At 49.2% G+C, this 13236-nt stretch overlaps 1 protein-coding gene across 7 annotated transcripts in view; it reads left to right on the top strand.

Moving 5' to 3' along the window:
- kiaa0513 (KIAA0513 ortholog) overlaps positions 1-13236 on the top strand; it is an 89224-nt gene that overhangs the window by 66800 nt on the left and 9188 nt on the right. For all 7 annotated transcript variants that reach the window (XM_067997537.1, XM_067997534.1, XM_067997538.1 and 4 more), the window contains 4 exons: positions 2682-3161; positions 8024-8123; positions 10165-10238; positions 12260-12330. In XM_067997537.1, coding sequence (XP_067853638.1) covers positions 2827-3161; positions 8024-8123; positions 10165-10238; positions 12260-12330 — 580 coding nt within the window. In that variant the 5' untranslated portion in view covers positions 2682-2826. The remainder of the gene's footprint in view (positions 1-2681; positions 3162-8023; positions 8124-10164; positions 10239-12259; positions 12331-13236) is intronic.

Raw genomic sequence — 13236 nt, 5'->3', positions numbered from 1 at the left:
GTGTTCTTTGGTCGGATCTGCGGGTAACCGCCTGTAGTGTTCCTGGTTGTCCAGTTGTCGGTATGCTTCTTTGCAATAGTCCGTTCTGTTCTGTATGACGATGGCTCCTCCTTTGTCCGCTGGTTTGATGACGATGTTGCGGTTGGTCTTGAGAGCGTTGATGGCGTTGCGTTGTGCTCGGGTGACATTCTGGACTGTCTTCTGAGTGTGGCTGATGAATCTGGCATAGACGCATTTCCTGACAGCTTGAGCATACATGTCAAGCTGAGGGCAGCGACCCTCTGGAGGAGTCCAGTGTGACTCTTTCCTCTGCGGTTGCTGTACCGCGGATCCCTCTGTCTGCTGTTCCGGATCGTTGATTGTCTCATTGGGTTCGCTGCTGAAATCTTGGGGTTTGTGGTAGAATTCCCGGAGCCTCATTCTCCTGATGAATTCCTCTGTGTCCGCCGCGAGACTAGTCGGGTCCATTTTGGTAGTGGGGCAGAAATTGAGCCCTCGGCTGAGAACTTCGATTTCGTCTGGTTGAAGGGTGTGGTCGGACAAATTGACGATAGACTTCCCTGTGGTTGCGACCGTGGTACCAGGGGAAGCTTGGTCGTTGCTGGTGGTGATGCCGAGTTTCTCAAGTTTCCTGCTCTTGGTTTTCATGTAGGCAGCGTAGTTCCGTTGCCTCGTCTGTTTGGCGGTGTCTCGTAGCTGGTCTGCTGTGTCCTGAGTACAGGTTGAGGGTATGGACTCTATCTTGGTTTCGAGGTTGCGGCGTCTGCTGTAGAGTTGGTGTACGAGATGGTTGCGGAGTGTGCGAGAGGTACGACGGCAGAGTCTCTCAGCGTAATCCGAGTTGTATGTGGACCTGAGTGGGTTCGTGATCTGTAGTCCTTTCGGGATCTTGTCTGCTTTCTTGCAGCTCTGTAAAAACTTGATGTCTGTGTCTAAATGCGCGATCTTCTTGGATATCCTTTCCACTGTGAGCCGGCAGTTTGTGGTGTCGATGGTAGCCATGATGTGGAGATGCCGGTGATGGACTGGGGTTGACAATTTTACAACACCAAGTTATAGTCCAGCAATTTTATTTTAAATTCACAAGCTTTCGGAGGCTTCCTCCTTCCTCAGGTGAACATTGTTGGAAATGAAATCCTCGAAATGAAATCGCATTTATAAATCACAGAAATTTATAATTTATAAATCGCATTTTTATCCCCACACCACGCGCCATTGGCTGGGACCATGGGCAAAAGGCCTGCTTGCTGCTGCTCCGGGCTCCACGCCTCCGACCACCGTCCATTAGGACAAGGTTTTTCGTATCTCTGCACTTGTGAGGATACGAAACTTAACACTCCGAAACATAATGGGCATTTTAGACGTATGTAAAAGTGTCCAAGGCAAAAGTGCGTTGATAAATATCACTCTTGATCTAATTCCCAGTGGGGATGTGCCCGTAGCACTAAACTCACCCGTGCTGTACCTGCCCCGGGAGTGTTTGATGGGACAGTGTAGAGGGAGCTTTACTCTGTATCTAACCCTGTACCTGCCCTGGGAGTGTTTGATGGGACAGTGTAGAGGGAGCTTTACTCTGTATCTAACCCTGTACCTGCCCTGGGAGTGTTTGATGGGACAGTGTAGAGGGAGCTTTACTCTGTATCTAACCCTGTACCTGCCCTGGGAGTGTTTGTTGGGACAGTGTAGAGGGAGCTTTACTCTGTATCTAACCCGTGCTGTACCTGCCCTGGGAGTGTTTGATGGGACAGTGTAGAGGGAGCTTTACTCTGTATCTAACCCGTGCTGTACCTGCCCTGGGAGTGTTTGTTGGGACAGTGTAGAGGGAGCTTTACTCTGTATCTAACCCGTGCTGTACCTGCCCTGGGAGTGTTTGATGGGACAGTGTAGAGGGAGCTTTACTCTGTATCTAACCCGTGCTGTACCTGCCCTGGGAGTGTTTGATGGGACAGTGTAGAGGGAGCTTTACTCTGTATCTAACCCGTGCTGTACCTGCCCCGGGAGTGTTTGATGGGACAGTGTAGAGGGAACTTTACTCTGTATCTAACCCGTGCTGTACCTGCCCTGGGAGTGTTTGATGGGACAGTGTAGAGGGAGCTTTACTCTGTATCTAACCCATGCTGTACCTGCCCTGGGAGTGTTTGATGGGACAGTGTAGAGGGAGCTTTACTCTGTATCTAACCCATGCTGTACCTGCCCTGGGAGTGTTTGATGGGACAGTGTAGAGGGAGCTTTACTCTGTATCTAACCCATGCTGTACCTGCCCTGGGAGTGTTTGATGGGACAGTGTAGAGGGAGCTTTACTCTGTATCTAACCCGTGCTGTACCTGCCCTGGGAGTGTTTGATGGGACAGTGTAGAGGGAGCTTTACTCTGTATCTAACCCATGCTGTACCTGCCCTGGGAGTGTTTGATGGGACAGTGTAGAGGGAGCTTTACTCTGTATCTAACCCTGTACCTGCCCTGGGAGTGTTTGATGGGACAGTGTAGAGGGAGCTTTACTCTGTATCTAACCCGTGCTGTACCTGCCCTGGATGTCTAAAATGGAAAGTGTTCCATTCCCCAACCATAACCTGCCTTACTGAAGACAAAATTCACAGCAAACGATTGAGGTGGCTCAGTGACTCTGTCTCTGTCACAAACTGTTTTCTCCAGTTTCACCTTTGTTGTGTTTTTTAATTGCAGGTAACTGCCGCCCACCAGGCTGATCATGGGGGCAGTGCTGGTGTACGGTGGGAGTCCGGACAGCTGGGTGGTATAATAGACTACCTGAACCATTCCGCCCTTGATATCGAGTCTGCATTTGCCCTGCAGCTCCTCCACAGTGGGAATGGGGACCCAGGATGCTCCTCTCGGCAATCTTGATGGTCTTGATTCTGTCCTGCTCAAGGACGAGTCAGACTGTTTGATCAAAGCCGTTGGCAATGGGCACATCCAACACAGCAACAGGACAGATGGGAACGAGAGTGAAGTCACCGACTCCGCTGACAGTGAGAATGACCTCGAGGAATCTCCGACCCACCCAACCTGGGACAGTTCTGGAAGAGCCTCATCAAATGAATCCTTTTCTTCACGTCAGAGTGTTGATTCGGTGTTGGAGGATGTGGTGGTGATGGAACGCAGAGAATTCATGAGGAGATACGTCGAGAAAATCTTCAGTGGGAGGTAAGAGGACCTGGAGCCGAGTGTGACTGTTTATGTAATCACAGAATTTTCTCCACACCAGCTGGGATTCCAGTACAGTCGCTGCAGCAGTTTCAAAAAGTCAAAGCCTCATCCCAATCATAATTAAAAATGTAACCCTAGCTCCCCCAACAGCTCAACCGGTAAAGACAAAGTAACTGAGACTTGCAGACCAGAAGATCCCAGGTTTGATTCCCGGTCCATAGAAGCAGCTGATCCCAGCTGGGCTGATAGTAGCAGTACTGCAGTTACCGTCAGAGCCCTGGACTTGGGAGGGGAACCAGTCCCTGCTCCTGATTGCTGTCTGCTGAAAGTGTGTGTGTGTATACGGATGATGGGCTCACACGGTTGAGTAGCCTACTGATGCTCACTGTTTAGGCTCACACGTTACGGATGGTCATGGGAGTGAATTACTGGAGGATGGCTGGCATCCAGTGAACTCTGTCCTAGCAAGAGGCAGCACCCCAGCAGAGGAGGGGAGGATAGGATGGAAAAATTCTCATCCAAATTGTAATTGAAAATAATAGTTTGTCACCAGTAACGGGTCAGTTGAGGATCTGTGAGCTTGCAGTATTTTCCTAGCTTCTTGCCCTCGATGAGTAGGGGAGTGGGTTGGAAGGGTTTAGGAGTGTGGGAGAAGCTGGAGCCTGGGGATGGTCCCAATTGATCCTTGACGCACGTTAAAAGACCCGGGGACTGGTAGAGCTGGACCCGGAGTTTTGTGAACAGATTGAAAGAGCAGCAGGTCCACGCTGTGTTATCACTGGGGGTTTTAACTAACCTTCCATCAACTGGGTCGAAGGAGAGCGGCAAAATGTGCAGACGGACGGCAAGATTGCGCATTTTTGCTGATGCTGTTAATTGTTTGTGGTCTACATGGACTTCAGCAAAGCATTTGACAAGGTACCGCATGGTAGGTTGTTACATAAGGTTAAATCTCATGGGATCCAAGGTGAGGTAGCCAATTGGATACAAAATTGGCTTGACGACAGAAGACAGAGGGTGGTTGTCGAGGGTTGTTTTTCAAACTGGATGCCTGTGTCCAGCGGTGTGCCTCAGGGATCGGTGCTGGGTCCGCTGTTATTTGTTATTTATATTAATGATTTGGATGAGAATTTAGGAGGCATGGTTAGTAAGTTTGCAGATGACACCAAGATTGGTGGCATTGTGGACAGTGAAGAAGGTTATCTCGGATTGCAACGGGATCTTGATAAATTGGGCCAGTGGGCCGATGAATGGCAGATGGAGTTTAATTTAGATAAATGTGAGGTGATGCATTTTGGTAGATCGAATCGGGCCAGGACCTACTCCGTTAATGGTAGGGCGTTGGGGAGAGTTATAGAACAAAGAGATCTAGGAGTACAGGTTCATAGCTCCTTGAAAGTGGAGTCACAGGTGGATAGGGTGGTGAAGAAGGCATTCAGCATGCTTGGTTTCATTGGTCAGAACATTGAATGCAGGAGTTGGGATGTCTTGTTGAAGTTGTACAGGGCATTGGTGAGGCCACACTTGGAGTACTGTGTACAGTTCTGGTCACCCTATTATAGAAAGGATATTATTAAACTAGAAAGAGTGCAGAAAAGATTTACTAGGATGCTACCGGGACTTGATGGTTTGACTTACAGGGAGAGGTTAGACAGACTGGGACTTTATTCCCTGGAGAGTAGGAGGTTAAGGGGTGATCTTATAGAAGTCTATAAAATAATGAGGGGCATAGATAAGGTCGATAGTCAAAATCTTTTCCCAAAGGTAGGGGAGTCTATAACGAGGGGGCACAGATTTAAGGTGAGAGGGGAGAGATACAAAAGGATCCAGAGGGGCAATTTTTTCACTCAAAGGGTGGTGAGTGTCTGGAACGAGCTGCCAGAGGCAGTAGTAGAGGCGGGTACAATTTTGTCTTTTAAAAAGCATTTGGACAGTTACATGGGGAAGATGGGTATCGAGGGATATGGGCCAAGTGCAGGCAATTGGGACTAGCTTAGTGGTATAAACTGGGCGACATGGACATGTTGGGCCGAAGGGCCTGTTTCCATGTTGTAACTTCTATGATTCTATGATTCTATACAGCGATCCTTTCACTGTCGCTGGGTCAGTGCCCTGGAATCCCCGAGATAACACCGTTGTGGGAACACCTTCACCACACGGACTGCAGAGGTTCAAGAAGGCCCACCGCCACCTCGGGACATCTAGGGCTGGGCAATAGATGCCAGCCTTGCCAGCGATGCCCATATCCCGAGAACGAATAAAACAGTGCACAAGCAATGTGAGGTGGAGTCGGCCATATGGAAAGTTAATCGAGTTGTAGAGTGTATGGTTCAGGTTGTTGAGTATAAAATGAAGAACAGTCTGCTGCAGTGAGGGACAGCACTGAAGAGAACACCTCTAAAGGTATCCACTGTCAGTGTGGGCCCTTCCCTGAGCAGGTCCAGCAGGGAGTCCAAACCTTGTGTCTTTGTGGGCTGCGTGGGTGCATGTGCGCCAGCAGGGGGTCCAAACCTTGTGTCTTTGTGGGCTGCGTGTGCGTACCATGGAGTCTCGGGGGGGCTACGTGTACAGTTTAAATCCATGTCCCAGGATTCAGTCTGCTCTTAATTCAAAGTTGCTTAATTTGAATTGAAATTGTGCAACAAGATACCTCCTGTCCTGTTCATAAAACCGTCCTCCTGCTCTGAGTTAGGATTTATCCGCCAATGCGGCAACAGTGCTAAAAACCATCTCTTTCCAAAGCTCCAGGCCCATGAAGCTCAAATGGGATAAACCAGCGAGTGAGGAATGTGATGCAATGTTCCCTTTTAATAATGAACGGGGTCATTAGCTCCCAAACTCTCCACTCAAGGCTCAAGATGTCGTGCCCGAGATTGAAACTACCCCCAACAGGTTAATGCAGTCCCTCTGCGTCCCACCGAGTGAGTGCGACCATCAAGTGTAGTTTCCTGCTTCGTGTGAGAGAATGGTCTCCCACTCACAGTCTCCAATCTTGTTCTTCTGTTCCGTCAGTGTTCAGTTCTGGGCACCGCGCCTCGGGAAGGATGTATTGGCTTTGGAGGGGGGGCAGCGCAGATTTACCAGAACGATACCAGGCTTAAAGGGTTAAATTACGAGGACAGGTTGCACAGACTAGGCTTGTATTCCCTCGAGTATAGAAGATTAAGGGGTGATCTAATTGAGGTGTTTAAGATGATTAAAGGATTTAATAGGGTAGATAGAGAGAAACTATTTCCTCTGGTGGGGGGAGTCCAGAACAAGGGGGCAGAACCTTAAAATCAGAGCCAGGCCGTTCAGGGGTGATGTCAGGAAGCACTTCTTCACACAAAGGGGAGTGGAAATCTGGAACTTTTTCCCCCCCCCCCCCAAAAAAAAACAAGCTGTGGATTCTGGGGGTCAATTGGAGCTTTCAAGACTGAGATTGATGGATTTTTTGTTGGGTAAAGGTATTGGGATATGGAGCAAAGGCGGGTAAATGGAGTTAAGGTACAGATCAGCCATGATCTAATTGAATGGCGGAACAGGCTCGAGGGGCTGAATGGCCTCCTCCTGTTCCTATCCCCTGTGGCTAAGAGCAGGACCGTGTGTGGGGAGCTGTACATCAGTTCATGCAGCTCACCGAGACCTGGACATCACCCATGTAAGGGCTGCCCGAAGTCCCATTTTGACCAAGGCTGTGCAGGTGAACAGCACTGACTGTGACGCAGGTTAAGACGTGTGTGTAGTGGGTCCCATTATGGAAGTGTCATCTCCTTTTATCAGCAGTACCTGTGAACCCACAGCCTGATGTCAGTGTCTCTCGTGGAACCCTACATAAATGCAGCAGGTGCTCAGTGTGCTACACACTGAAGGTCTAAGTCATCACAGGAGGGACCAATTAGACCAGCTACAAACCAGGAGGACACGTTCAGTTAGGGTGGGTTGCCAACTTTGGTTGGACGTATTCCTGGAGGTTTCATCACATGACCTCCCACTGCCACGATGGGCCAAATGGCCTATTTTTTTCTCCATCTCCCATATTTTTAGAACTAATAAAATGAAAGTGTTTGAAGAAAACGGAAAAAAAAGCACCCCCATTTTTGAATGAGTTTGCTGAGGTTTTGGAGGGCAACTGGTGTCTATGGAACTGAACGCCGGCAGGAGGAAGCTCCCTCAGTAGAGGTGGGTCAACACCTGGGCAAATGTAAAAGCTCCCCCTAACAATACAGAACAGAGGTGGGTTCGTTCTCGGGATGTGGGCGTCACTGGCAACGCTGGCACTTTTATTGCCATCCCTAGTTGCCCCTTGTAGAGCTGAGTGACTTCAGAGGGCAGTTTAGAGTCAAGCACATTGGTGTGGGGACTGGAGTCACATATAGGCCCAGACCGGGGAAGGACGGCAGGTTTCCTTCCCTAAAGGACATCAGTGAACCAGTTGGGTTTTTACGACAATCCGACAGCTTCATGGTCACTTTTACTGAGACCAGCTTTTTATTTCAGATTTTTTAAAACTGAATTCAAATTCTGAAACAGCCCCGGTGGGATTTAAACTCGGGTTCTCTGGATTATTAGTCCAGTAAAATGGTAACTGAGCTACCAACATTAAACATGGGCGGTGAAATTATTCTTTGGTGAAAGTGCGAAACAGGCGGTAATGGCAGGCTGATTTACATCGCTACAGTGGAGACACTATCGGCCGGGGGGGCGGTGGTAAATCAGGCTGCCGATTCACTATTGCCCATTTTGTGCCCCCACTGACTCAGTTAATCTTTGTGGCTCTGTTATAATCTCCTGAATGTTCAGGGGGAGGGGAGAAGGGCTATTGTCTCAGTCTTGATATGAAACACCCTCCGACTCTGCTCCTCATTCTCACATTGCAGGGAAGAAATTGGCCAGGAGGAAAAGGCTCGATTCGGGGAGCTTTGCTCCGAGGAGAACAGCCAAGGCAGAGAGTGGTTTGCGAAATATGTCAGCGCCCAGGTGAGAACATGAGCCGGAGCAGTTTGTGGCTTTGTGTGAAATTACAAACTGGGATTTTCCTGCATTTATTTTGGTCAGTTGGGATAACCTCATGGTGTCATGTTTCCTCTGTCTTTTCACCAGAAAAAACTTTTAGTGAAATTTGCAGGACTATGGGGAAAGAGCGGGGGAGTGGGACTAATTGGATAGCTCTTTCAAAGAGCCGGCACAGGCACGATGGGCCGAATGGCCTCCTCCTGTGCTGCATGATTCTATGATTCTACAAGCCAGTGATCAGATCCTGCGTCCCATTTGATTTTATTCAGTAACTCACAAATAACATTGAAGTATATACATTGCAAAATAATATTGTTAAAAGAATCTGTAGATGCAGAAAGGTTTTTATTTCTTTTGTGAGCAAGAAAGGAGGCAGTTTGGCAATATTGGTGAAGGGAATCCGTGCTGTAGAGGGTGATGTCGGTAAGGAAGGGGCAGAGTCAGTATGGTTGGAGCTGGATGATGAAAAGGTTTGTTCCGTTATTCAGGGTCTATTACAGAGCTTCAAATTGTGGGAAGGAAATGGAAGAGGAAAACTGCACTCAGATTAGAGAGATGAGCAGGAACAACTATTGTTCTGGGAGATTTTAATTATCCAAGTATCAATTTTGGACACAGGGAATAAATGGGGAAAGGGAATGGAATATGTTCAGGATTCCTTCCTCGAGCAGTGCGTTAGTTGGCCTACAGGGGCGGAGGTGTTGCTGGATCTGGTTCTGAGCAACGAGATAGGTCAGGTAGTTGAAGTCCTTGGGAGGCGTGACTGTAATATGATAAGTTTAACGTCCAACTAGAAAGGGAAAGAGTCGGTACAAAGACTGGAACAGCAGACTGCAAATGGGGCAGGTTTTATTAAGATGAGTGAATTAGCTGAGGGGAGGTGCAAGGAGAAATTGGCACATAGGACTGTAGAGCAACAGTGGGATAAAGAGATTGCAAAGGTTCAGAATAAGTAAATTCCATTTAAAAAAGGAGAAAATGAATGAGTTTCAGGATGTAGTGCATAAAGAGAAGGGAGAAACTGTGTCAACGTTCAAGATTAGATTGGCTAGATAGGTGGATGAAGGGTAAAGCGGTTTGGGTACAGGGGGAGGTAAATGTGATTCGGACTGTGTGCTCACGTGGAGGGTAAATGCCGACGCAGACTAGTTGGGCTGAATGGCCTGTGTCTGGGTTGTAATGTCTGTGTTTCCAGCCACTGAAGGGGATTGTATTGTTGCTGTGGCTCACTGAGGACCTCTAGTAACAGATTGTGGTATTGCAGCACTGCAGTACCAGGCCGGTGGAGAACTTTTCCATGCCGTGTATCCTGCCCTGAGTATACGTGAATGGAGGGTGATAACTGGCAAAAGCACTTACACGTCAGGCCGTTACTAGGCAGCTTACAGAGTTCAGGAGTAAGCAATATTTTTGCTTGTTGGTCTTTGCTCATGCTGTAGTAAGAAAGAACTTTATACAGTACCTTTCACAACATCAGGGCGTCTCGAAGCGTTTCACAGACAATGAAGGAGCTTTTGAAGTGTAGTCACTGTTGTAATGTAGGAAACACGGCAGCCAATTTATGCACAGCAAGATCCCACAAACAGTAATGAGATAAACAACCAGATAATCTGTTTTAGTGATGTTGGTTAAGGGATAAATATTGGCCAGGGCACTGGGAAGAACTCCCCTGCTCTTCTTCGAAATAGTGGCCGTGGGATCTTTTATGTCCTCTTGAGTGGGCAGACAGGGCCTCGGTTTAACATCTCATCCAAAAGACGGCTCCTCCGACAGTGCAGCACTCCCTCAGGACTGGCACTGGATTGTGGGCTGTAGTCTCTGGAGTGAGACTTGAACTCACGGCATTCTGACTTGGAGGCGAGAGTGTTACCCACTGAACCAAGGTTATAATAGTGAGTGTGTGTGTAAAATGAAATGATTATGTAAAGTGCTACAGTATCAAAGCTGTGAGAAAATCTTGCAATCGTTCAGTGAGAGAGAACTCTTCATTTTGTTACTTCTACAGCGGTGCAATTCGAAATGCATCTCTGAGCACACGTTCTATCGACTGGTGCAGTCGTTTGCTGTCGTTCTGTTTGAGTGAGTATTGCTTTTACTATTTTTGAGCAGACCCCAGATATTCTTTTTCTGTACTGCAGACACCATTAGTAGTGTCACCATAACTCCTGTACTTTACAAAAAATATAGTCAAATTGTAAAATAATGTGTGTGATTAAATAAATAAAAACAGAAAATGCTGGAAAAGCTCAGCAAGTGAAGCAGCATCTGTGGAGAAAGAAACAGAGTTAACGTTTTGTCAGAACGGGAAGATGTTAAACAGTTAAAGTTTTTAAGCAAGTGTGCCTGATTATGCGGAGTGCCTCCGGGTGGCTCCAGGCTCGAGTGCCACCTGCAGGCTGTTGGTATAATGCAGCTGCACAAATCCTCGTGACTAATCTCTTGGACCTTTTGAGAGTAAGTTTGAACCTGTCCCCTGCTGATTGGTTTGCTCAGTGGGCAGTTTGCATGCTGCCTTCTGTGATGCTGAGCTGTAATGCCCAGGAAGGTCTTGAGTTCGATCCCTGGTCAATGCTGGCCTGGAATCGGTGGTAGGGGTCCTGCAACAGGCTTCAGTGCCCCTGGGTCGGGAAAGAGAAGAATCAGCCTGGGTTCATGGGCCTGATCACTGTCCAGTGACTCTCACATGAAAGTGCTTGTATGTAGCAGTCAAGTGAGGACAGAATCAGGTTGTGTGATGCCCCCACAGTCGAATACCTTACTGGCGCTCGCTGTCTAGGCTCACGTATGAAGAACTGCCGCTTGGTCGAATTGCGATCGGAGCCTGTGGAACTCATACCCAATCAAACATCAGCGCCCTCAGGAGAGGAGGGAGGGGAGAGGAGAGGGGGGAGGGGAGAATATTGGGGCAAAAACCTTAAAAACAATTAAGAAGGTTTAAAGAAATGGTTACTCCAATCACTGTGTGAAATCGTGCCCTCCTCAGCATCACATTTTATAAACATCTTACATGTGATGTCCTGACCATGAAATCTTCACAGCAAGATAGTTCACATGGCCTCCTCTCCTGATCAGCTGACTCCTACCTGGGGGGTCATTCCCCGGGGGCTGGGCTCCGGGGGAGGGGGAGGGGATCCGCGGGGGCTGGGCTCCTGGGGAGGAGGAGGGGGATCCGCGGGGGCTGGGCTCCTGGGGAGGGGGATCCGCGGGGGCTGGGCTCCTGGGGAGGGGGATCCACGGGGGCTGGGCTCCTGGGGAGGGGGATCCGCGGGGGCTGGGCTCCTGGGGAGGGGGATCCGCGGGGGCTGGGCTCCTGGGGAGGGGGATCCGCGGGGGCTGGGCTCCGGGGGAGGGGGATCCGCGGGGGCTGGGCTCCTGGGGAGGAGGATCCGCGGGGGCTGGGCTCCTGGGGAGGGGGATCCGCGGGGGCTGGGCTCCGGGGGAGGGGGATCCGCGGGGGCTGGGCTCCTGGGGAGGGGGATCCGCGGGGGCTGGGCTCCTGGGGAGGGGGATCCGCGGGGGCTGGGCTCCTGGGGAGGGGGATCCGCGGGGGCTGGGCTCCTGGGGAGGGGGATCCACGGGGGCTGGGCTCCTTTCGTTGCCTTGCCTAGTGATCATTAATTAATTATTTCTGCTGTCCTGCGTTGTGGAGTCACCCCCTTCCCACCCTCGGTGGGGGTATAACTGGTGTGATGGTCTCGAGTATTGGGTGCACTTGGTGGATACGGTGTAGGTGCTGATTGGTGTAGGTGGTGATTGGTGTTAGTGTGGATGTAATGCAGGTGCTGATTGGTGCAGGTGGTGATTGGTGTTCGTGTGGATGTAATGCAGGTGGTGATTGGTGTTAGTGTGGATGTAATGCAGGTGGTGATTGGTGTTAGTGTGGATGTAATGCAGGTGGTGATTGGTGTTAGTGTGGATGTAATGCAGGTGGTGATTGGTGTTAGTGTGGATGTAATGCAGGTGGTGATTGGTGTTAGTGTGGATGTAATGCAGGTGGTGATTGGTGTTAGTGTGGATGTAATGCAGGTGCTGATTGGTGCAGGTGCTGATTGGTGTTAGTGTGGATGTAATGCAGGTGCTGATTGGTGCTGTCGTTACAGGTGCTACCAGATGGATGATTTTGGCCCTGCCAAGAATCTAATGACCATGTGTTTCACCTTCTATCATGTGGGTGAGTAAAAACAGCAACGAGACCACAGTCCCTGCTGGGTTGCACTGATGTTACTGACACAATGTGGAGATGCCGGTGATGGACTGGGGTTGACAATTGTAAACAATTTTACAACACCAAGTTATAGTCCAGCAATTTTATTTTAAATTCACAAGCTTTCGGAGGCTTCCCCCTTCCCCCTTCCCCCTTTCACATCGTTCACCTGACGAAGGGGGAAGCCTCCGAAAGCTTGTGAATTTAAAATAAAATTGCTGGACTATAACTTCAAGTTACTGACACAAGGCATAGAGTCATAGAGTTATAGAGTCATAGAGTTATACAGCACGGATAGAGGCCCTTCGGCCCATCGTGTCCACGCCGGCCATCAGCCCTGTCTACTCTAATCCCATATTCCAGCATTTGGTCCGTAGCCTTGTATGCTATGGCATTTCAAGTGCTCATCCAAATGCTTCTTGAATGTTGTGAGGGTTCCTGCCTCCACAACCCTTTCAGGCAATGAGTTCCAGACTCCAACCACCCTCTGGATGAAAAAGTTCTTTCTCAAATCCCCTCTAAACCTCCCGCCTTTTACCTTGAATCTATGTCCCCTTGTTATAGAACCCTCAACGAAGGGAAAAAGCTCCTTAGTATCCATCCTATCTGTGCCCCTCATAATTTTGTACACCTCAATCATGTCCCCCCTCAGCCTCCTCTGCTCCAAGGAAAACAAACCCAATCTTCCCAGTCTCTCTTCATAGCTGAAGCGCTCCAGCCCTGGTAACATCCTGGTGAATCTCCTCTGCACCCTCTCCAAAGCGATCACATCCTTCCTGTAGTGTGGCGACCAGAACTGCACACAGTACTCCAGCTGTGGCCTAACCAGTGTTTTATACAGCTCCATCATAACCTCCTTGCTCTTATATTCTA

The sequence above is a fragment of the Heptranchias perlo genome, chromosome 16 (assembly GCF_035084215.1).
Source record: "Heptranchias perlo isolate sHepPer1 chromosome 16, sHepPer1.hap1, whole genome shotgun sequence".
Taxonomy (NCBI): Eukaryota; Metazoa; Chordata; class Chondrichthyes; order Hexanchiformes; family Hexanchidae; genus Heptranchias; species Heptranchias perlo.
This window is presented reverse-complemented; position numbering and strand designations above follow the sequence as displayed.